General features: G+C 46.6%; 3 protein-coding genes across 10 annotated transcripts in view; 2 read left to right on the forward strand and 1 right to left on the reverse strand.

The window, feature by feature from the left end:
* Nucleotides 1–6,642, forward strand: part of DGKA (diacylglycerol kinase alpha) — a 21,756-nt gene extending 15,114 nt beyond the window's left edge. For all 6 annotated transcript variants that reach the window (XM_060657312.3, XM_060657313.3, XM_078449804.2 and 3 more), the window contains 7 exons: nucleotides 3,575–3,735; nucleotides 3,988–4,052; nucleotides 4,759–4,849; nucleotides 5,140–5,338; nucleotides 5,449–5,569; nucleotides 5,761–5,821; nucleotides 6,095–6,642. In XM_060657312.3, coding sequence (XP_060513295.1) covers nucleotides 3,575–3,735; nucleotides 3,988–4,052; nucleotides 4,759–4,849; nucleotides 5,140–5,338; nucleotides 5,449–5,569; nucleotides 5,761–5,821; nucleotides 6,095–6,178 — 782 coding nt within the window. In that variant the 3' untranslated portion in view covers nucleotides 6,179–6,642. The remainder of the gene's footprint in view (nucleotides 1–3,574; nucleotides 3,736–3,987; nucleotides 4,053–4,758; nucleotides 4,850–5,139; nucleotides 5,339–5,448; nucleotides 5,570–5,760; nucleotides 5,822–6,094) is intronic.
* On the reverse strand, nucleotides 6,542–14,164 carry PMEL (premelanosome protein). Of its 2 annotated transcripts, XM_060657314.2 has the most exons (11): nucleotides 14,038–14,164; nucleotides 11,713–11,823; nucleotides 11,420–11,566; nucleotides 10,576–10,710; nucleotides 10,087–10,248; nucleotides 9,118–9,837; nucleotides 8,252–8,368; nucleotides 7,919–8,003; nucleotides 7,603–7,808; nucleotides 7,413–7,500; nucleotides 6,542–6,793 (listed from the first exon to the last, which is right to left on the reverse strand). In XM_060657314.2, exons 1-11 carry the CDS (start codon nucleotides 14,111–14,113, stop codon nucleotides 6,649–6,651), a joined length of 1,992 nt encoding a protein of 663 aa, XP_060513297.2. In that variant the 5' UTR covers nucleotides 14,114–14,164; the 3' UTR covers nucleotides 6,542–6,648. The 2 variants fall into 2 exon arrangements, with proteins under 2 accessions (XP_060513297.2, XP_060513298.2); XM_060657315.3 differs by lacking the exon at nucleotides 7,413–7,500 and having other exon boundaries at nucleotides 6,674–6,793.
* Nucleotides 14,165–14,878: 714 nt separating this feature from the next.
* Nucleotides 14,879–20,457, forward strand: CDK2 (cyclin dependent kinase 2). Of its 2 annotated transcripts, XM_060657329.3 has the most exons (8): nucleotides 14,879–15,232; nucleotides 15,943–16,020; nucleotides 16,125–16,245; nucleotides 16,910–17,080; nucleotides 17,558–17,659; nucleotides 18,330–18,473; nucleotides 18,777–18,980; nucleotides 19,261–20,457. In XM_060657329.3, the coding sequence occupies exons 1-8, from the start codon at nucleotides 15,117–15,119 to the stop codon at nucleotides 19,363–19,365; spliced, it is 1,041 nt and encodes a 346-aa protein (XP_060513312.1). In that variant the 5' UTR covers nucleotides 14,879–15,116; the 3' UTR covers nucleotides 19,366–20,457. The 2 variants fall into 2 exon arrangements, with proteins under 2 accessions (XP_060513312.1, XP_060513313.1); XM_060657330.3 differs by lacking the exon at nucleotides 18,330–18,473 and having other exon boundaries at nucleotides 14,880–15,232.
* Nucleotides 20,458–21,049: the final 592 nt, after the last annotated feature.

Raw genomic sequence — 21,049 nt, forward strand, 5'->3', positions numbered from 1 at the left:
ATACTTACTTTTTTTAATCGTTTTTTTCCCCTGATTACAAAAATAATACATGATTGTGGTAAAAAAACAATTCAAACATTTCAGATATACATGCCAAGAAAGTTCCCTGTAATCTACTTCCTGAAGTTTTGGAATCTATTCTTCCATGTTTTTCTTTCCAGACATACTCATATGTACTTAAAAAGATCTTTCTATTGATGATGTTTTTCTTCTTTGTTTTAACTAAACCATTCATCGTGGTTATCCTTATATTTCAATATAGTCAGGTTTACCTCACTCTTTTTATTACAGAGTAGCATTCCATTTCTCTAGGAAATATTTCTAGAAGTAGAATTGCCAGCTCAAAGAGTATGAACATTTTACATTTTACTAGTTATTTTCTTTTTAAAACTTACACAAATGAGGGTCACCTGGGTGTCTTAGTCAGTTAAGCATTAGACTCTTGATTTCAATTTAGGTCATGATCTCACAGTTTGTGAGTTCAAGCCCCGCATGGGGCTGTGAGCTGACAGTGCAGAGCCTGCTTGGGATTCTCTGTCTCCCTCTCTCTCTGCTTTTCTCTCTTTCTTTCAAAAATAAATATATAAACACTAAAAAAAATAAAAGTTACACAAATAATATATCAGTACATTCTCATTGTAAAAGACTTTAAAAGTAAAATGTGTGTTTTCACATATAGGTCTCCTCCCCCTACTCCCCACCAAATTCCATGTGCCTCCCCAGAGATAACCACTGTTTCTTTTCTTGCACTCATTTTCCTGTTTTTACATGCATGCATACACACGCGCATACACACGCACATACACACGTACACACACAACTTTTAAACAAACATAAATGGGATCATACTACAGAGATTGTTCTGGGACACTTCTTTTTTCATTAAATAATATGTCTTGGGATCTTTCCATGTTAGTACACACAGATTACATTTTATATTCAATGGCTACACATTATTTCTTGGCATGAATTTGCCAAAATTTATATAACCTTCCCCTGCTGAAGGACATTTAGATTGTTTCCAATTTTGTGCTGTGTTAGACAGTACCTCAGCAAACACCCTTGTACACACATCTCTGTTCACATGTGTGTTTGTTTCTATAAGAGAAATCCTAAAAGTGAAATTGCTGCATGAAAGTATTTTCATAAAATTGGATAACATTTGGATAAAAATTGCCAAATTGCCTTCCAAAAATAAAGATCAATTATGCTCCAACTAACAGCAAATAAGAGTGTTGGCTTATTCATAATTTCACTAACACTTGGTGTTCTCAGTCTCTATGCATTTTGTCAATTTGATAGGCAACAGAAGTTAACTAATTGTTTTAATTTACATTTCTTTTAATTATTAGCAATACTGAGTGTCTTTAATGTGCATATTGGTCATTTGTATTTCTTCTGTGATTGGCTTATTTGTGTTATTTGCCCATATTCTACTAACTTTAGATTTAGTGATTTATAAGTATTTTTTTGAATGTTGAGGAAGTTAGTCTGTTATATGTGCTGTAGATATTTTTCCCCAGTTTGTATATTTTTTTCGGTGTGTGTTTATTTAAGCATACAGAAGTTTTAAATTTTAATATAATTGTATTTATCAGTCTTCGACTTTTTTGGCTCCCTGTTTTGTATTATGCTTTAGAAAGGAAGGACTTTTCCACTCAAAGAGGACAAAAACATTCACTCGTGTTTTCTGCTAGAACAAATTCGGCTTCATTTTTTTACATTTAAATTTTTTTTCATGTTTATGCATTTTTGAGAGACAGAGTACAAGCAGGGGAGGGGCAGAGAGAGAGGGAGATACAGAATCTGAAGCAGACTCCAGACTTGGAGCTGTCATGACCTGAGCTGAAGTCTGACGCTCAACCGACTGAGCCACCCAGGCATTGTTTTTTACATTTAAATTCTTTGACCTGTCTTGGGGCACCTGGGTCATTCAGTCGGTTGAGCATCTGACTTCGGCTCAGGTCATGATCTCACAGTTGGTGAGTTCGAGCCCATGGGCTCTGCACTAACAGCTCAGAGCCTGATTCCTGCTTCAAATTCTGTGTCACTCGTTCTCTCTGTCCCTGCTCTGCTTACATTCTTTTTCTCTCTCTCAAAAATACATAAACATTAAAAAAAAATTTTAAATAAATTCTTTGACCCATCTTGAATTAATTTTGGTGTAAAGAGTGACATCTACATCCAGCACCTTATTTTTTTTAATCTTAGAGAGAGAGAGAGAGAGAGAGCAGGGGAGAGGGGCAGAGGGAAAGAGAGAATCCCAAGCAGGCTCTGCATGAGCTCAGTGTAGAGCATGAGGCAGGGCTTGACCCCATGACCGTAAGATCATGACCTGAGCCGAAATCAAGAGTTGGATGCCCAAATGACTGAGCCACTCAGGTGCCCCAATCCAGCACCTTTTTTTATTGAATAGTCTATCTTTTCTCCCGTGTCTTTGAAATGTCATCATATACTAAATTCACTTATATACTTGAGTCTATTTCTGGACACTCTGTTCTTTAGTATTGAACTTTTTATTCTATTCACTGTGTCAGTATCACAGTGTTTAAATACCACTGCTTCATATTGTGTTCTCTCTGGTAGAATAGGGAAAGGAAGCATGAGAGAGAGAAAGAGAATCCTTATTCATCACTCATCTTTTCCAGCAGTTTATATTTCCTTTTTTTTAAATTTTTTTTTTTTTTTACATTTTCTTTATTTTTGAGAGAGAGAAAGACAGAGAGACAGAGACAGAGTACAAGTGGGGGAGAGGCAGAGGGAGAGGGAGACACAGAATCCAAAGCAGGCTCCAGACTCTGAGCTCTCAGCACAGAGCCCGACATGGGGCTCGAACTCACAAACCATGAGATCGTGACCTGAGCTGAAGTTGGACACCTAACTGACTGAGCCACCCAGGAGCCCCAGAAGTTTGTATTTTCTTGGCTGTTTTATTAATCTTTCAGATGAATTTGGTGTTATTGCTTTTTTGTTTGTTTGTTTTTTAATGTTTATTTATTTTTGAGAGAGAGAGACAGAGCATGAGCAAGGGAGAAGCAGAGAAACAGGGAGACACAAAATCCAAAGCAGGCTCCAGGCTCTGAGCTGTCAGCACATAGCCTGACATGGGACTCAAACTCACAAATGGTGAGATCATGACCTGAGCCAAAGTCAGATGCTTAACTGACTGAGCCACCCAGGCACCCCTAATTTGATGTTATTGTTAGATGCATATATACATTGGCAAGATTCACTCTCCATGACAGTGTGGAGAAAAGGGACAGCAAGGGGCTGACCTTAAGATTGGTCCATGGGAGGGGTATCTGGCTGGATCAGCCGATAAAGCATGCGACTCTTGGTCTCAGCGTCATGAGTTTGAGCCCCACAATGGGTGCAGAGCTTACATAAAAAGAAAAAGAGAGAGAATGGCCCATGGGAGCTCTGACCAAGCACCCTGCCCCTTCACTGGCTAGGGCTAGGAGGGTCTGCATAACTAGGGCAGAGGATCTCTGGGAAGTTGTGGGGCTGGGAGCTAAGAAGAGGGCCCTCTGAGACCCAGGGCTCAGTACTAACCTATCTTCTTCCCCATCCTTAGGATATGAGGGACAGAATTTGGGGAAGATCCTCAAGGATTTAGAGATGAGTAAGGTGGTACATATGGATCGGTGGTCCGTGGAGGTGATACCTCAACAAACTGAAGAAAAGAGTGACCCAGTCCCCTTTCAAATCATCAATAACTACTTCTCCATTGGTGTGGTCAGTGGAGTGGGGTATGGGGGCTAGGGAGGAAGTAGGGGTTAAGAAGGGAAAGGCTAGAGCTAGTTAGAAAGAGAAGGTAGAAGTTAAAGGGGCTGTGACACAGGGAAATGAGGGGTGGGGTACAGTGGTGTGAGTTGCAAGAAAAGAACATGGGACATACTGCTGCCAAATGGGGAAGTTAAAGAGAGAGTATTCTGTGCTGAGAGAAGAGGCAGGCCTCTGATCTTACATGCCCTGAATTCCCTCCAGGATGCCTCTATTGCTCACCGATTCCACATCATGCGAGAGAAATATCCTGAGAAGTTCAACAGCAGGTAAGGGAAAGGGGGGTGGGTGCGGACATCCACAGTGGCAGGGACCAGGTTATGGCCAAGTTTTTTTGTTTTTTCGTTTTTAATTTTTTTAATGTTTATTTATTTTTGAAGGAGAGAGAGAGCGTGAGGGAGGGGAGGGGGAGAGAGAGAGAGGGAGACACAGAACCTGAAGCAAGTTCTAGGCTCTGAGCTCTCAGCACAGAGCCTAACTTAGAGCCCCATGTGGGGCTCCAACTCGAAAACTGTGAGATCATGACCTGAGCCAAAGTCAGACTCTTAACCAACTGAGCCACCCAGGCACCCCATGGTTGTTTTTTTTTTAATTTATTTTTTAGTGTTTATTTATTTTTGAGAGAGACAGACAGACAGAGTGCAAGTTGGGGAGGGGCAGAGAGAGAGGGAGACACAGAATCCGAAGCAGGCTCCAGGCTCTGAGCTGTCAGCACAGAGGCTGATGTGAGGCTCAAACTCACGGACCACAAGATCAAGCCAAAGTAGGATGCTTAACTGACTGAACCACTTGGGCGCTCCTGGCCAAGTTTGACTCAGAGCACTTAGATAGGCAGTGGCACCTCTAGGAAGCTGCTCAACCAAGGCCATCCTTTCCCTGAGAGGTTGATGTCTTTCCCTGTCTCTTAGCCTTCTTCTGCCAACACTTGTGTAACTTGTCCTCTCCCTATTGGGCCTTCTTTCGGGTCTGATACAGAATGAAGAACAAGCTATGGTATTTCGAATTCGCCACTTCTGAATCCATCTTCTCAACATGCAAAAGGCTGGAGGAGTCTTTAACAGTTGAGGTGGGTGTGATGAAACCCGATCCTACATGCTTTTCAGCTTCTTATAACTTTGTTTCCCCCTCCACAGGAACCTTCAGAAACTTCCCCTATTCTTGAACATGTACTTTGACCTCCCAGCTGTCCAATCCCGATTTCCCAGGTGGCATGTGCCACCAGGCACATGCATGGTGGTGCCTATTTCCTGCCACCCTTTGTAAACCTCCAACTCCTGGCCTTCGCAGTTTGTCGTCTGGTGGAGGGAGGGCTCACATCCATGATTATGCCATGATTTGTGCTCTCCCCCTTCTCAGATCTGTGGGAAACCACTGGATCTGAGCAACCTGTCCCTAGAAGGCATCGCAGTGCTGAACATCCCTAGCATGCATGGTGGTTCCAATCTCTGGGGTGATACGAAGAAACCCCATGGAGATATCCATGGGATCAACCAGGCCTTGGGCGCTGCAGCTAAAGTCATCACCGACCCTGATATCCTGAAAACCTGTGTACCAGGTGAGAGGAGCAGCCTTGGGAACTGAGTGGGCAGGACCCAGGGGAAGGTGTGGCTCCCTTTGGAGGCACCCTGCTTCTGCAAACCTTATCTCCTTGCTTCCCACCTCCAGACCTAAGCGACAAGCGGCTGGAAGTGGTAGGGCTGGAGGGTGCAATTGAGATGGGCCAGATTTATACCAAGCTCAAGAATGCTGGACATCGGCTGGCCAAGTGCTCTGAAATCACCTTCCAGTAAGGAAAACTTTGGCCAGGGGCTCTGAGGGAAGGAGTAGGGCCAGGAGAGCAGAAGGGTCATGGGGATGGTAGGGAGGAGCTGTACTAGATTTTCCTCAGTAACAAAGGGTTTCAAAACCAAGCCAAGAAAGAGTTTTGGTATTCAGTTGGTAAAGAAATCTCCACCAATCTGTCTTGGCCTCCCACAGCACCACAAAAACCCTTCCCATGCAAATTGATGGAGAACCCTGGATGCAGACACCCTGTACAGTGAGTATTACCTATGCCTGCTCAGAATTGAACCCTCAGGCTTCATGGATCCTAAATCTCCATTCCATTGCTTCTCTACCCTTTCCCAATGTCTGAAGTTCCCCTGTGAACCATTCCTCCAAAATCCTGATTTCTTAGCCCCTGGCCTTCCTGCCATGGCCTCTCTAGGACCCTGGTAACCCCTCTGAACTCCATAGATTTTCCCCAAAATCTCTACTGCTCCAGCCCCAAAGAACTAGGTCCTACCTCTGAACATGCCCCCTTCCCTTCCAGATCAAGATCACCCACAAGAACCAGATGCCCATGCTTGTGGGCCCACCCCCTCGCTCCTCCAATTTCTTTGGCTTCTTGTGCTGAAGGGGACACCTCAGCCTCCAAGCCAGCCTTGAACCCACCTCTTCATCCCTGGACTCTACTCCTAGGCTCTGTACATTGCTGCCACACCCTCCTGCCAGCTCAGGAGAGTGTTTCTTCACCCTCAAAATATTTATTATCCTGCACCACTTCCACTATTCGCCATGCACATGTGCGTGCACACACACACACACACACACACACACACACACACACACACACATACATTGAAAGTGCCTCATCTAAATAAAATGACTTTTTCCCCCCACTGGGATATCTGTTAAGTAAATGGTACACCTCCTTTCTGTATACCTCCACTCTGTAAATGATATAGATTCTCCCAGAAGCAAGAACATAAAACAGCACGAGGTTCTGAGTATTTATTTCAGTTAATGGTAGTTTCCAAGGGAGGACTGAGAAAAGATAGGCATTGCTGTCCACCCTCGGCAAATCACAGCATCACATAAGAGTACTCAGACCTGCTGCTGCCCACTGAGGAGGGGCCTGTTCTCACCAATGGGGCAAGAGCGGAAGACCCTGGGCAGCCGCAGCCAGTGGGTGCTACCACGTGGCAGCTGGGGAAGGGGGAGGGCTGAGCCCTGCTTCAGAAGTCTTCGCCTGATTTGGGAGAAAAAGAAGAAACTGATTAGCAATGGACAAGGGAAACCTACCTGTGCTTCTCCAAAAAAGAGGACACACCCATATCCCAAGTTTCCTGGGCCTTGACCCAAGGCCCCTCCCCTTCTCACCAATAGGGTTCATCTTATCTTGTTTTTATGGTAACCTCTGTCCATTCTTCTCTCACACTACAAGCTTCAGTGCTTTGAGGACCTTGGCACTCCAGGCCTGGGGATCTGCCCTTCTCACAGGTAGAGGACTCAGTTCACCCAGTTTCCTCCACTCTTGATATTATTAATAACAACAGTCATCAGTATCATCATTTATTGCACTCTCGCTTCAGAACTGGGTGCTTTACCACCATTGTCTCTAATCCTGACAACAGCCCCATAGGGCAGGTATTAGTTTTCCTATTTTTCAGAGGCCCAGAGACATTAAGCTACTTTCCCAAGGTCCCACCAGCAAGACTGCAGCCTGGGTCTGTTTAACTTCCAAGTCTGGGCTCTTTCCTGGATACCAGGCTTCTTCAAAAAAAGTGGTGGTTCCCTCTCCTCTTGAGGAAGAATGAGTGGTGGTAATAAGGGATAAGGAGGTGTGATCTAGATGGTGGGGCCCTCACCTATATATCAGAGATACAAGCACCATAGCCATCAACACCAGCAAGATGCCCACGAACAGGGGAGCCTGTCCAAGGCCTGCTTCTCGACCTATGAACAGAATCCCAGGCACAGTTTCCGTCAGTGTCTGCTCCCTACCAGATAGCCTCTTCCTGTTCCCCCCTTCTCCCTACTTCTTGTCCAAGTACATACCAGGCATTACAAGCTGGGTGCTGACCATCGCCAGGCTGTTAGCATCAGCCAAAGACACATTGAGGCAGTAGGTCCCTGAGCCACCCTTCAGTGCTTGGTGCAAAACTAGCTGGCAGGCTGGGCTGGGTGGCACAGGCTGACATAGCCGCTGGGCAGGGGGCTGGCACCCTGGAGATGAGATGTCCATACAGGCTTCCTTGGGCAGCCTGCGAAAGGTGTCAGCTTAGGTCAGGGCAACTGGGAGGGAACATTAGACACCAGAGAGCGGGGCAACAGTCAACCCAAGAGTTCTCAGGATAACCAGTGGGACACTCACCCGCCTTGGCAAGACACGGTCAGCTCAAATGCATCTCCTTCGCTGGATGGCACAGCCTGCAGGATCTCAGCACTCTCAATACCCTCTGCAAAGTTGCAAGATTTTAAGTCTGGGTACAATGTGGGATTCCTCTACCAGGCCTCCCCAAAGGCCCACAGACAGGAAAGCCCTAGGGCTACTTCCCCAATCCCATCCTCATGCCTTCAAAATAAAAACCCTGGGATCTGGATATTTTTGTCCAGGTGAGTAACTCCTTCCAAGGTATGCTTCCACTGGTCAGTCTTAGGCGGTACACACCTCCCTCCACCAGCCCCCAAAGTAGTCAAGACTCACGGACAATGTCCAGGGTGAGAGAAAAGGAGCCATATCGATACAGCACACAATCCAGGGGGGTTTGTCGCTTCACCAGGATTAAGGTAGCTGCACCATCCGGCAGGGGGCTCTGGGAGCCTGGCAGGAGAGGATTGAAGAGGCAAAGTCAAGAGACAAATGACTCACCTGGAAGTAGCGGCTACGCAAGCGTTTTTCCAGGTACAGCCAGAGCTATTGCACCCGGGCTTGGCATCAGGCAAGGCCTGGAAAATCTCATTTTACAGATAAGGAAACTGAAGCCCCAGAGGAGGAACGAGCACCCCAGAGTCACACAATTAGGAGTAGCATTGGAGTTTTAAGAAACCCCAAATGCTTATCATACTCCACACTGTGCTAGGTCCTGATCTAGACACTCGACAAAAGTTAACTCTTCCACGTGCCACTAGGTCATTCCTACCTTTTCAGGGTTCCTACCACAATTTCAGGTTGACCTGCTTTGGGAAAGGAATCCAGGGTTGGTAAGTGGTGCCAGAATCTAAGACGGAATCCTATGCATTTATACTTGCACAGAAAGAGATACAAATTACTATGTAAATGACCACAGTCTGTTCCCTGGCAGAAGCCTCAGGGAATAGCTCTCCTGAGACACAGAGAAGCAACAAGCTCTCTCCCAGCGGCCGAGGGGCAGACCCTGGTTTTCTTAACTCCAGATGGATTCCATGTTCTTAAGAGGGACTTGAGGGCTTAATAACAGTGAGAGCTCTGATGAAACTCCATTGCTAAGCAAAGGATTGGGTAACATCTGGGGCCTGGGTAAGTAGAGTAGCTCTTTAGAGTAGTGACAAATAACCCACCTCAATGAACCTCGTTCACACTGACTTTCTTACCTGTAATACCTTCTGTAGGCACGAATGGGCGGGCATCTGGACCCTCAGGCTCACGGGTGGGTACCTCTCCAGCTGTGGGCTCTACCAGCTCTCTAGTTGTTACCTGTACAACTGTGGTTCCAGAGGGCTCTGTGATTGACACTTCAGGTGTTGTACGTATGGCCTCTGCAGTTGGCATCTCTATGGGTGTGGTATCTATGACCTCTGAGGTCGGCACCTGCTCAGTTGTAGTACCTATGTCCTCTGTAGTTGGCACCTGTACAGGTGTAGTGCCTGTGACCTCCGTGGTTGGCATCTTCACAGCTGTGGTTCCAGAAGGTTCTGCAGTTGGCACCTGACCAGATGTAGTACCTATGACTTCTGCAGTAGGCACTTGCCCAGCTGTGGTGCCAAGGGCCTCTGCTGTTGGCCCATGCCCATCTGTGGTGACTGGAACTGGGGAGGAGCCACAGGAAGTGAGAGGAATCGCAGCCTGTAACACCACCTGGGCAGTGACTGGGCCAGACTCTAAGTAAGTGTGAGTGACCACAAGTGCCCGAGAGATCAGGGTCCCAGTATCATCTCCAAAGTCCCAGGTGTAGGAGAGGTCGGCCCCAGACAAATAGCCACTGGGGTCATGAAGCCGGAGGGCAAAGGTCAGAGGATGATTTCTCAGGAAGTGCTTGTTCCCTCCATCCAAGGCCTGAAGCTGGGACACTCTCACAGAGAAGGGTACCTGGTCTGAGATAGGAGCCAGAAAAGGTGAGAACCAGACCTGGGCGGAGGGAATGTTACACACCAACTAAACTCAAGCTGACTGGCCCTTCACTGACTCTAAGCCCCACCTTCTTCTGTCCAGGTCTTCCTGGCTCTGCCCCTTTAAGGTTACATACCATTTCCCCTTTCCCCTCGCCCCTTAATGGTCAGGCCAACCCTCCCCATCTTTTACTGTTCTGTGACTTATTCCTTTGCCCATTCCTAAATCCTTACCAGTAATGGTGAAGGCTGAGCAGGAGTGAGCAAGGGGCACGTAGCTCTGGGACTCCCGGCGGTGGTAGACAGTCACTTCCATGGTATGTGTGCCCAGCATTGCCTTGCCTGTCACAATGCTCAGTCCCGACACTGGGCCCCCCAGAACTTGCCAGTACTGGCCTGAGGTTTTTGAACAGAAAAGCAAGGGTCAGGGAGGTACTGATCCAAGGGAACTGAGGGGAAGGATTAGAGACAGGGCAGTACAGAAGGAAGGTCGAGAGAGATGTATTGAGTAGGGGTCAGGAAAGGAGTCCTAATGAGGGGTTCCATGGGATGGCACAACAATTCGGGAAGGGCCCCCAGAAACAATATAGTAGAGAGAGTTGGAGCAGGCTATGTGCTATGGAAGAGGAAAGAACCATGGGGGCAATAAAGGTTAAGGAAATTCACAGCAAAACAAAAAGGGGATCAGGTAAGAATAGGTGAATCGAAGTGTGGATGACTCACCCCAGGTCTTCCAGACATAAACAAAGCTTCGTGTCTGAGACCCAGGGCCAGATGGGCAGGCCCTCCCATCAGGGAAGATGCAGGTATCATCAGGTACCTGGGGATACACTGGCTCTCCTCCCCACACCTGGCTCCCTGAAAGATCAATACAGAGTCACCCTCAAACCCTGGCATTCCCTTCTGTACACCAAAACTCCTCATATGGCTCCCAGAGAGGGGCTGTGGGAATACTCCTTAGCTACAAAGTACATTCCCCTTGGTATAACCCTTTTGGGTGGCAGCGGGAAGGATGGAAACTGGAATTAAAGATTCATATGTACTTAACGACAGACATAGGAAAGAAATTAGAAGGCCATATATCAAAATATTTAGAGTGGTTTGCTCTAGCTAGTAGGATAAAAACAAAAATAAGAGCCACCAGCTAACATTTTTTGAATCTTGCCTTAGCCTAGGGCAGGCATTATGCTAAATTCTTTATATACAATCACATTTTAATCCTTACAACAACTGTTCAAGTAGGTATCATCCCCATTCTACAGATAAGGGAATGGAAGTACAAAACAATTAAGTAACTTGCCCAGGGTCACATATTATTTACAAATTTAAATCCATGTCTGTCTAAATTCTAGGTCCCCTAGGTCTTCTGCCGGCAATTTTGCATGCTATGTATTTTTTTTTTCTTTATCTGTGTTTAAATTTTTTTTCTACAACGAATATTATAGAATATGTATATAATTTATTTTTTTAAGAAAAGTAGAAAGGAAGAGAATACTTTTTGAGCTCACTGGGGACACCAAGGAATCTGAGCCCTTAGAGTAAGGTCCTAGAGCAGAGAGGTACTCACCATTGATGATGGTGTTGTTGGCCCAGATGACCTGCCCATCTGGCAGCACCTTTTGGCTTTCAGGGAAGTGCAGGGCGATAGAGAAGGAGGCATTTGCCCCGACCAGTGTAGGGCCATCATTACTGACCTTCAAGGACACCTGGCCACCTGGGAAGGACAGCTCCATTAGCTGAGACTCCTTGTTTTTTTCTCCCCTTATACCTTTCCCCTTCCTATCTTCCCAAGCTCCATTCAACCCAGTTCTTGCTCCTCTACCCACACCCTGCCCTCCCTGGAAATTGCTAAGTTCCCACCTCTCCAGCAATCAGGCCCCTGGATTTCTGTCCACTCTGGATACAGCTGCCTGTTCCAGGATTTTGTTGTGAGCGGCCTTGAGACACCCAGCCAGTCCTGGTCTCTGGGTCCTAAAAAGAAGGTACAGTGAAGGTCCTAGGATCGCGCCTCAGTCCCGTGTCAGGGAATAGCACTGTCCCATGTCACCCTATTCACTCTCACATTCAAAGTGCATCTTAATTTACTGAACACCCACAACGTACCAGGCACTGTAATAGGTACAAAGGACTTAAGGAACGAATAAGACACGGGCACCTGGGTGGCTCAGTCGGTTAAGCATCCGACTTTGGCTTGGGTCATGATCTCACGGTTTGTGAGTTAAGCCCTGTGTGGGGATCTGTGCTGACAGTTCAGAGCCTGGAGCCCGCTTCAGATTCTGTCTCCCTCTCTCTCTGCCCCTCCCCTGCTCGTGTTCTATCTCTCACTCTCTCAAAAACAAATAAACATTAAAAAACAAGAACAAAACCAAAAACAAACAAGACATGACCCTGAAGGGATTCAAGGTAAAGTATTGGAAATAGATACATCCATAAATTATAATAATTGAAGGCACTGTTCAATATGAGTCGTTGTAGACATTCACAAAGTACAACAAAATGACAGATTAAAAAGATTAGTTCCACTCTGGTGAATTGGGAAAGACCATCGGCTTGATGAGTTGGCCTGTGGGATAGAATACTCTGGGCAGAAGGACCAGCATGAGCAGATGCATGGAGGCATGTTAGCATGAGGCATGACAGGGACTACCAGTGTGGTTGATGAACACTGTAAGAGATGAGGCCAAGAAAACAAGTGGAGGCCCTGAATGCCAAGCAAAGGAGTTTGGCTTTTATTCTGTAGACAAGGCCATGGCAGAAGATTTTGTGTCATTGACATATAATTCCCATGCCAAAAAATTCACCCTTCAGAAGCTTTTTTAATATGATCAGATCTGTATTTTAGAAGGATCATTATAGCAAGCAATGTAGAGGATGGATCAGAGGCAGGCAGAGGTTGGGAGTGAGGACCAAGCAGACAAAATTATTATAACTGACCAAGAGAAAGGTCTGAGAAAAAGGGGTATGAGGGATCTACATATACCTCACCCAGATACAAAAACTATCCTTTTTCTATCCTCCGTTATTGTTGTTTATTTATGTGTTGGCTAAAGTATTTAGAAGTAAATCCCAGACATCTTGTTATTTTAACCCTACAATTTCAGTATATATCTGTAAAAAATATGAACATTTTCTTGAATCAGCACAATGTCATTTCACACTGGACACAATTATCAAACCCAATTCATATAAAATTTCATGAATATCTAACATGTCTTATGATTAAAAAAAATCATATCTAAAAAGTAAGCACAATCTTTTTAAGAGGGTCAGGTGGACAAGTATGAATAGAATGTTTCCAAAATACAGTTAGGAGCATAGTAAAAGAAAAAGACTTGAAACTACAGCACAAATGAGGGAAGTCAGATGAAGGAGAAGCTCCTAGAAGTCTGTGAGACCAGGGATCTAGAGAAAGAAAGGGGAGACTGGGACATGATATCTATATTTTAGCACAGGAGAAACTATCTTTGCTCCATTTCTAATGTATACTGGATACTTAGCTGAGTCTGCTTGGGGAGGGGAGATCTGGAATCATTTCATAGAGCATCCTACCACTAGAGCAAGAGAATCATAAGATGCCCCATTCTTTCTTCATTCCCAACCCTCCCTCCTCAGAGCAGCACGGGACATTCCAGACCCTCTCACCACCCACACCCCCACCCCTTGCTCCTGTCACGAGGCCCCAATCCCCCAGAGCCCTTTCATGTGATGCTCAGCTGAGACCCCTCTGCCTGTCTCTTCCAGCCCCAGAACAAAAGCCTGAGCTATGTTCACCCATCCCCATCTCAAAGAGGGTAGGTGGTACCTCCTTACTTTTTCAATCCAATACCACATTCTCTCACTTCTCACTTCAAATACCCTATCCCAGGCACCTAAGTCATTGCCTAAAAGAGTCTCCCACTCGTTTCACTTTTGAAGCCCCTACTTGGACTCACTGCCCAAGGGGCCTCAGGATTAGGGCTACAAAGACCCACTATCCTTGTGCCCTTACAAGCAGATGGTATTATTCTCAGGCTCAGTCCCAGATCTCCACATAGGGAGGGAGCTCAGATGCCCATGTCCTCACTAACTCAAATGGGTGGGAGAAGCCTGAGATATTGCTGGTATCTCCCATAAAGAGGGGAAAAACCAGAGCAGGTGTGCAACCCCAAATTCACACTTGTTCATGGCAATACTCCCCACACTCACCTTCTGTAACCCCCACAGCCAGAAGAGCACTCATCATAACCACATGGAGAAGGCATTTTCTCAGCACCAGATGCATCCTGTTCTTTCTTCCAGCAACCAAAGGCGCTGGGGGGCTGGGGCAAGCCCCTATATAGGAGAGGGGTGCTCATTTGCATAGCCCTTCCTCTTCTCCATCCAGAGGAGTCTTGGGAGGGGCAGGAGGACGGAGAAAGGCAGAACTGACAAGGGATCCTGGTCCCTGAACATCCCGCTACTCAACCACAGTTTCTAGTTTCACTGGGTCGCTCTCTTCTTGACTGGGAAATAATTGACTGAAGGGCAGGTGCATAACATGTACCTAACACATACGATTCATCATAGGAGAGTGAATCAATCTGTTTTTGTTTTTTTAATCAAATCAGGAAATCTTTCAAAAAAACAAAGACCCTGCATCCCAAAAGAGAGAGTATAGAAAAGACAGAGGGCGGAGGCAACTGCATCTCCGGGGCCCAGAAAACCCGTACAATGAGATTCCCAGTTTCCTGCTTTTCAAAGGAGGCTCCCTGGGCCAGGTGGAATTTAATCTTAGGGAGAGACACATTTTCCCTACAGGTGGTGAAACGGCGAATTAGAGATCAGGAAATCCCTACAGACTCAGGACACAGGTAGGAAACGCGAGTCCAAATCAGGTACTTGGAAAAAGACATTTTGCTTCCCCACAGAGGCAGAAACTTGTCTTAAGTATCCTCGTTAATAAACTTGCGTGAGGTGGGGTCATTTGCTGCAGCTAGGCGCGCTGGGCTCGCCCCCCGCCGCTCTGACGTTAACCAATAGGAAGGGCCGGGGGCGGAGCTAGGGAAACGCGGGAAGGAGGGGCGGGGCCTCTGGTGGCGGTAGGGAACTGGAGGGGAGGCGGCAACATTGTTTCAAGTTGGACAAATTGACAAGAGCGAGAAATACACTGCGTTCCATCCCGACCTGGGGCCGCGGAGCTGGGCGCGGTTTTCCCCTCCTCCACCCCCCGAGAGTCGGGGCCCGCCTTTTGCAGGTTTCCCAGGCCCCCGCTCCAGGGCCGGGCTGACCCGACTCGCTGGCGCTTCATGGAGAACTTCCAAAAAGTGGAAAAGATCGGAGAGGGCACGTACGGAGTTGTGTACAAAGCCAAAAACAAGGTGACGGGAGAAGTGGTGGCGCTTAAAAAAATCCGTCTGGACACGTGAGTGGCCTCTGTACCCGGGACTCCTAACTCGGGAGCTCCTTGAGTGCCCCCTGCCCCCACCCCAACAGGCGGGTAGCAGTCCAAGGACCGGAAGGTGGCAGGGAGGGACTTCTTTTTAAGTGGAGAGGTGGGTTGGAGGACAGCGATGGGTTTCCCGGTGGAGAGTGTAGGGCACTTAGAATATATGGGAAACTTCCTCCCCAAAGTCGAGGGATGCCCCCAAATGTGCAATCAGAAAGACTCAGAAAGAGGAAGGAGGCCTCTGAGATGGGGTCCAGGACTCCCCGTGGAGTTGGGTTTTGTGGGAACCAGTGAAGAGCACCTTTCTGAATGAAGAGTCCTCCTGACTGCCCCAACCCCACCCTCATCTTAGAATTCTCTACCTCTTTCAAAAGAATGGCAGTTGAACCTCACTGGCCCTTCTAGGGAGGCTGGGTGCTGCTACTCCTATTTTTTTCCCTGTTTCCTTCTCTCTTCTTTACCTCCACCAGGAGGCTTTACTTACCTACCGCTGGGAAAAGAAGAATAATGACCTTAATATATCCCCTGTCCAAAGGCGAATTAACTCCTACAGCACCCTTTCTCTTCTCTCACTTCCCTAGGGGATGCTGGGGTGGTGTCTCATTGGGAAGAAAAGAATGACTGAGCTGGGGGAAAAGGAGTGTTTGTAACCACATTCCTATCTCTGCTTTCTCCACCTCTCCAAGTGAGACAGAGGGTGTACCCAGTACTGCTATACGAGAGATTTCTCTGCTTAAGGAGCTTAACCACCCTAACATTGTCAAGTAAGTATATCTGGGAGGTGTTCTGACAGTAAAGGAGGTGTTCTTGTCTGTGTAGCCTGGGTATTATTCTTCCTCACCTCCATTCCTGGACCTCCCTTCCCTAGGCTGCTGGATGTCATCCACACAGAAAACAAACTCTACCTAGTTTTTGAGTTTCTGCACCAGGATCTGAAGAAATTCATGGATGCCTCTGCTTTGACTGGCATTCCTCTTCCCCTCATCAAGGTAATCCTTCTCATTAACTCCTCCCCAGCATGGGCATGTTTTGGGGGGACTGAAGGCAGGCAGTGCAGACTGAGTGATGATTTGTGATCTTGGCTTCCTTCCCAGCCCTCATCCCCCTGCACACACAGACACAACACACACACCCCTTTCTTTTGTGGCTCTCCCACTGCTCATTATGCTTATTAACCCTAGGGCTGGGTAGGAGAATCAAAGAAGTTGAAACTCTAGTGAGTCAACTTCATAGCTCAGGTGGAAGGTCAGATGAAACTCAGATAAATGGGACTTGAGGGCACTTGGTAGGTTCCTCCAAGAAGCCCTTCCACCTGTTTGGTAGGAGAAATAGCCAGTGAGTTTCTGTTGTCTGTTTTAGGGCTGGGTTCTTTACTCCCCGAGTTATTTTCAATCTCTCAACAAACGTTTATTCAATGCACATTTATTGAACACCTTCAATGTATTAGGTACAGGATATGGAAAAGAGATGCAAAACTGAAGAAGAAGACCTGGTCCTTATCTTCACTAGACTGATAGTCCAATGGGAGATACAGTTTATAAACATGTAATTATAATCTAATATAGTAAAAGGCTTTGGTAGAGCTTTGCAGGCACAGAGCAGATCCTAGTAGCTCACTGTGGTAGAGAAAGTTTTCTCTCTCTCCTTTGTCAGAGCTATCTGTTCCAGCTGCTCCAGGGCCTAGCCTTCTGCCATTCTCATCGGGTTCTGCACCGAGACCTCAAACCTCAGAATCTGCTTATCAACGCAGAGGGGGCCATCAAGCTAGCAGACTTTGGACTAGCCAGAGCCTTTGGAGTACCTGTTCGTACTTACACCCATGAGGTGAGACCCTCTCTGCATTTCTTCTCTGAACTTCCTGGGAGGTGTTAACAAGAACATTCACAAAATTTTAAACATCTCTGGCCAGCAGTTTCTCTCTCACTACATGGAAAGTATCTCTGGCACTCCAAGAGGTTTTAGAGTATGTACCAAGTTCCAGTTGTGGGGAACTGGGCTTTGATAGATGCCAAGCCAGGAGAGCTGGATGGCACACTATTAAAATTATGAGCACTTTTCTCAAGTTTTCCAGGAAGGTTGTAAATTCTGGGTTCAGAAAATATGGTCCCCAGAGACTAACTCTGGTCTAAGAAGTTGTATGTAGTCATCTATACTTAGGGGAAGTCAGAAAGATGGGAAAGATGGAGGGAGAGAGGCTGCTTGTTAACAGGCTGAGAGTTAACAGAGTAACACTGAAGAGCTGAGATACGGGAATCACCATGCCCCACGCACCGCCCTTCCCCTTCCTGCTCTTGTCCCCAGGTGGTGACCCTGTGGTACCGAGCACCTGAAATCCTTCTGGGCTGCAAGTACTACTCCACAGCTGTAGATATCTGGAGCCTGGGCTGCATCTTTGCTGAGATGGTACGGAGGCAAGCCCGAGTTCCACCCAGCTCACTCCCCCACATTCAAGAACAACAGAACTGTTTCTTGGCCTAGACTCATGGCCGTTCTATATTATCACAGGGTTCCTTCTCTAGAGTAGCACCAAGGTGGGTAGGGGGAAAGGATAGGACTGTTGTCCTTGATGTTAACCACAATGTTAGTATATCCTCAAACAGCCTTAGCATCCAATACACATCTCTTATACCCAAATTGAGCAAAATTATTTCTGCAGCTGTTTTTAGTCTGCATATACTTGGGAGAATGAGTACCAATTTAGTGCCTCCTTCATTTGGCCTGTAGACCTTCTTGTAGGGTTCCAGGATTATGGTGAAGTCAACTATGTTCACCTTATTCATACTTTTATTTAAACTGCAGGCTTAAATCATGTCCTCCCCAACCTCTGGCTTTTCAGTTTGAAAGATCCCTGAGGCCCAGACTTTTCTGGGAGCTCTCATTTTCTTTAATATAACAGTGGAGTGGGCTGAGTTTTCAAATCAAATCAGCAATTTGTTTTATGGTCCTTTATCTGGGTTGTAACTGGGGGCTTGGAGACCATTAACCTATATATAAAATGTGCATTTATCCCCCAGTACATTACCTTACAATTGCCCATATTCCTCTCTCAATTCATCAAAAAATATTTGTTAAGCACCTAGTGTGTACCCAGCACCATGCTAGGTGCTGTGGGGAACACAGAAGAAATGGAAGACACAGTCTCTGCCCGCTGTGCTCCTATCTAGAAGTGGCTGCATCACAAGGAGGGGGGATGACCGCAGTGTCTACCCCACACCCCGTGAGTGGCTTGGGATCCCTTTGCTACATGTCAGTGGCACCCCAGACATTCACCCCCTCCCAGCCCCACCCAGCCTTGGGGATCTGCAAAGGCATGGTTGGGGGAAGGAAGGAGGGGGCGAGGAGACAGATGAAGGGACTTCATTGTCTCAGGCTCTGTGTGACTGACCCCATGAAAGGCCCTGGGGAGGGAGTCATGGGGCCCTCCTGACCTTCCACTGCCTGTGGGAACCTCCGGTGCACAGGGAGCAGCTTTGACTGACATCAGTGCGGGTCTTGGCCTTTTCTCTTTACCCATTTTCAGGTGACCCGCCGAGCCCTATTTCCTGGAGATTCCGAAATCGACCAACTCTTCCGGATCTTCCGGACTCTGGGGACCCCAGATGAAGTGGTTTGGCCAGGAGTTACTTCTATGCCTGATTATAAGCCGAGTTTCCCCAAGTGGGCCCGGCAAGATTTTAGCAAAGTTGTTCCTCCCTTGGATGAAGATGGACGGAGCTTGCTGTCGGTGAGAGTTGGGAGTGGGCACCCATTTCCTCTCATTTACTCCCCCAGGGCAGGTTTTTTTCCAGGATGTAGGAAGGATGAGACCCTGGACTCTGGGTCTTGGCATTTCCTTAGTCCCTGCTTCTCTCTCCCTGTTGGCACACCCATTCAGATGTAGGGAGGAGGGAATTGGGAACCCTGCTTGGGTAAAAGGAATTCTGCTTTCCTGATTTCTCGGAACACCTGCTGCCCATTTAGTCCAATGTCACATCACTGAAGTCAGCATACATCTTTCCCTCCAGCAAATGCTGCACTACGACCCCAACAAGCGGATTTCGGCAAAGGCAGCTCTGGCTCACCCTTTCTTCCAGGATGTGACCAAGCCAGTGCCCCACCTTCGACTCTGATGTCCTACCCCAGTTTCACCCTCTCCTCCAGTGGGGGCCTGATCTGCCTTGGCCCTGGGCTATTTGCCCTCTGATCTTGTCTGGCTGCCTTAACACCTCCCCCTCTTAGCCAGCCAACTCTGAGGATATAAGGGGTGGAGAAGAGAAATAGGTGAAAATGAAAGGAAGCTTCAGTATTAGATGCACTTAAGTCCCTCCACCACCCTCTCCCCCTCTTCTTAGTCATTGCTGAGGAGGGCTGGTATTTAAAAAGAAAAGAAAAGACTGCCCTCCACATGGGGCTTGCCATCCCAATCTCTGAAAGCCCTGAAAATTATTTCCTGTGTTCGGGATGACAGACACCCCAAGCCTCGCTCGGCCACTGCGTTTATAAGGTCAACTGATAGCAGAGAACCTAAGTTGGGACTTTAGAAAACCAAGCAAAACAAAACAGAGGGAGGGGCCTGTTTTAAAGAATTAGGTTAAAAAATAGATCCAACCAGTTTATACCCTAATTTTAGTGTTTCATCTCACCTAACAGTCTGGGAGACTCAAGACTCCCAGTCTCTGCAGTCTTGATGAGACTGCAGTAGAAACAATTGCCCCTAGTCCCTCTATCTGTCCCAACTATGGGCAAGAGGTATCTGGGAGGCTCTAGGACAGGGATTATACTTCACCGTGGCCTTATGGGGCAAGTAAAAGTTGTCTGAATTTTTCTCTTCCTTTTAAGACTCTTGGTTCTTCACATGCCAGGTCCCATCTTCCTCTGAAGGCTACCCCCATAGGAGTGGAAGTTAGGGTTTAGACATCATTTTGAAAATGCTGACACTTTTTTAGGGCTGTGACTGAGCGAGGGCATTGGGAAAATTTTTTTCTTTAAAAGAAGGATTAACAATTATATTTATATTTCAGGTTATAGTGTTTTTTAAGTGGGAATGGGTGGATTTGTTGCCATGTGCACCTTGGGGTTTTGTAATGCAAATGTTTTAAAAAAAGTATTTTTTTTCTTTTTTTGATGTTTGTCTCCCTTCTCCCACCTCTTGTCTTCGAGTGTTCATGCTATTAACATTATTTGTAATTTAGTTTGTGATTCATTAAAAACAAAAGTTCTTAGTTTTATAGTTCATCTCTTTCCTCCTTTACTTAGGTGTATTTATTTACACAAAGAATGATGTGTGAGAGAGAATATGAATGTGTATATGTGATAGTTGGTTTCAGAGCTCCCCTCTTCCTAATCTCTGTGCAGGGCTATCCACCTCACCCCATCACCCCAGTTTAGCTTCTATTATGCAATTGGGATAGTGCCCAGGGTGGACAAAATGGGAATTACTGCCCCATTTTAAGGCAAGGTTAATGGAAGCCTACTTCATTTTCCCCACGAACCTGAATCATCCCCTACCACACACATGTACACACAGGGCGGCAGTTCCTGGATTTGAGGTTTAGGAGGGACTTAGGAGCAGCATGTGGTTGGAAGTGGGCTCCGTGGGAATTCGCCTTGACACTGCATTTCCCAGTAAGCTCGTCGTTTTTCCTTTTTGTTGCGTATCACAGTTTTCTAAAGATACTTTAATCACATTTACATATAGTTCAGAATATATAAATCGTCTGTATGAAAAATCATTAAGGGGGCTAACGTCCCCCCACGCTACCACTTGTTGGGAGTTGCCACTGTCTCAACCCCACCAAAAAACATCTCAGACCG

This window comes from Panthera onca, chromosome B4 (genome assembly GCF_046562875.1).
Source record: "Panthera onca isolate mPanOnc1 chromosome B4, mPanOnc1 haplotype 2, whole genome shotgun sequence".
Taxonomy (NCBI): domain Eukaryota; kingdom Metazoa; phylum Chordata; class Mammalia; order Carnivora; family Felidae; genus Panthera; species Panthera onca.

Bases quoted from the DNA above. Each gene is read 5' to 3' on its own strand.
- PMEL (XM_060657314.2), bottom strand. From the start codon at position 14,113: ATGCATCTGGTGCTGAGAAAATGCCTTCTCCATGTGGTTATGATGAGT. The intron at 11,567-11,712 runs GTGGGAACTTAG...TGTCCTTCCCAG, and splicing joins GGGGCCTGATTGCTGGAGAG to GTGGCCAGGTGTCCTTGAAG. The intron at 10,249-10,575 runs GTGAGTCATCCA...CAAAAACCTCAG, and splicing joins TTATGTCTGGAAGACCTGGG to GCCAGTACTGGCAAGTTCTG.
- CDK2 (XM_060657329.3), top strand. From the start codon at position 15,117: ATGGAGAACTTCCAAAAAGTGGAAAAGATCGGAGAGGGCACGTACGGA. The intron at 17,081-17,557 runs GTGAGACCCTCT...TCTTGTCCCCAG, and splicing joins TTCGTACTTACACCCATGAG to GTGGTGACCCTGTGGTACCG. The intron at 17,660-18,329 runs GTACGGAGGCAA...ATATTTGTTAAG, and splicing joins GCTGCATCTTTGCTGAGATG to CACCTAGTGTGTACCCAGCA.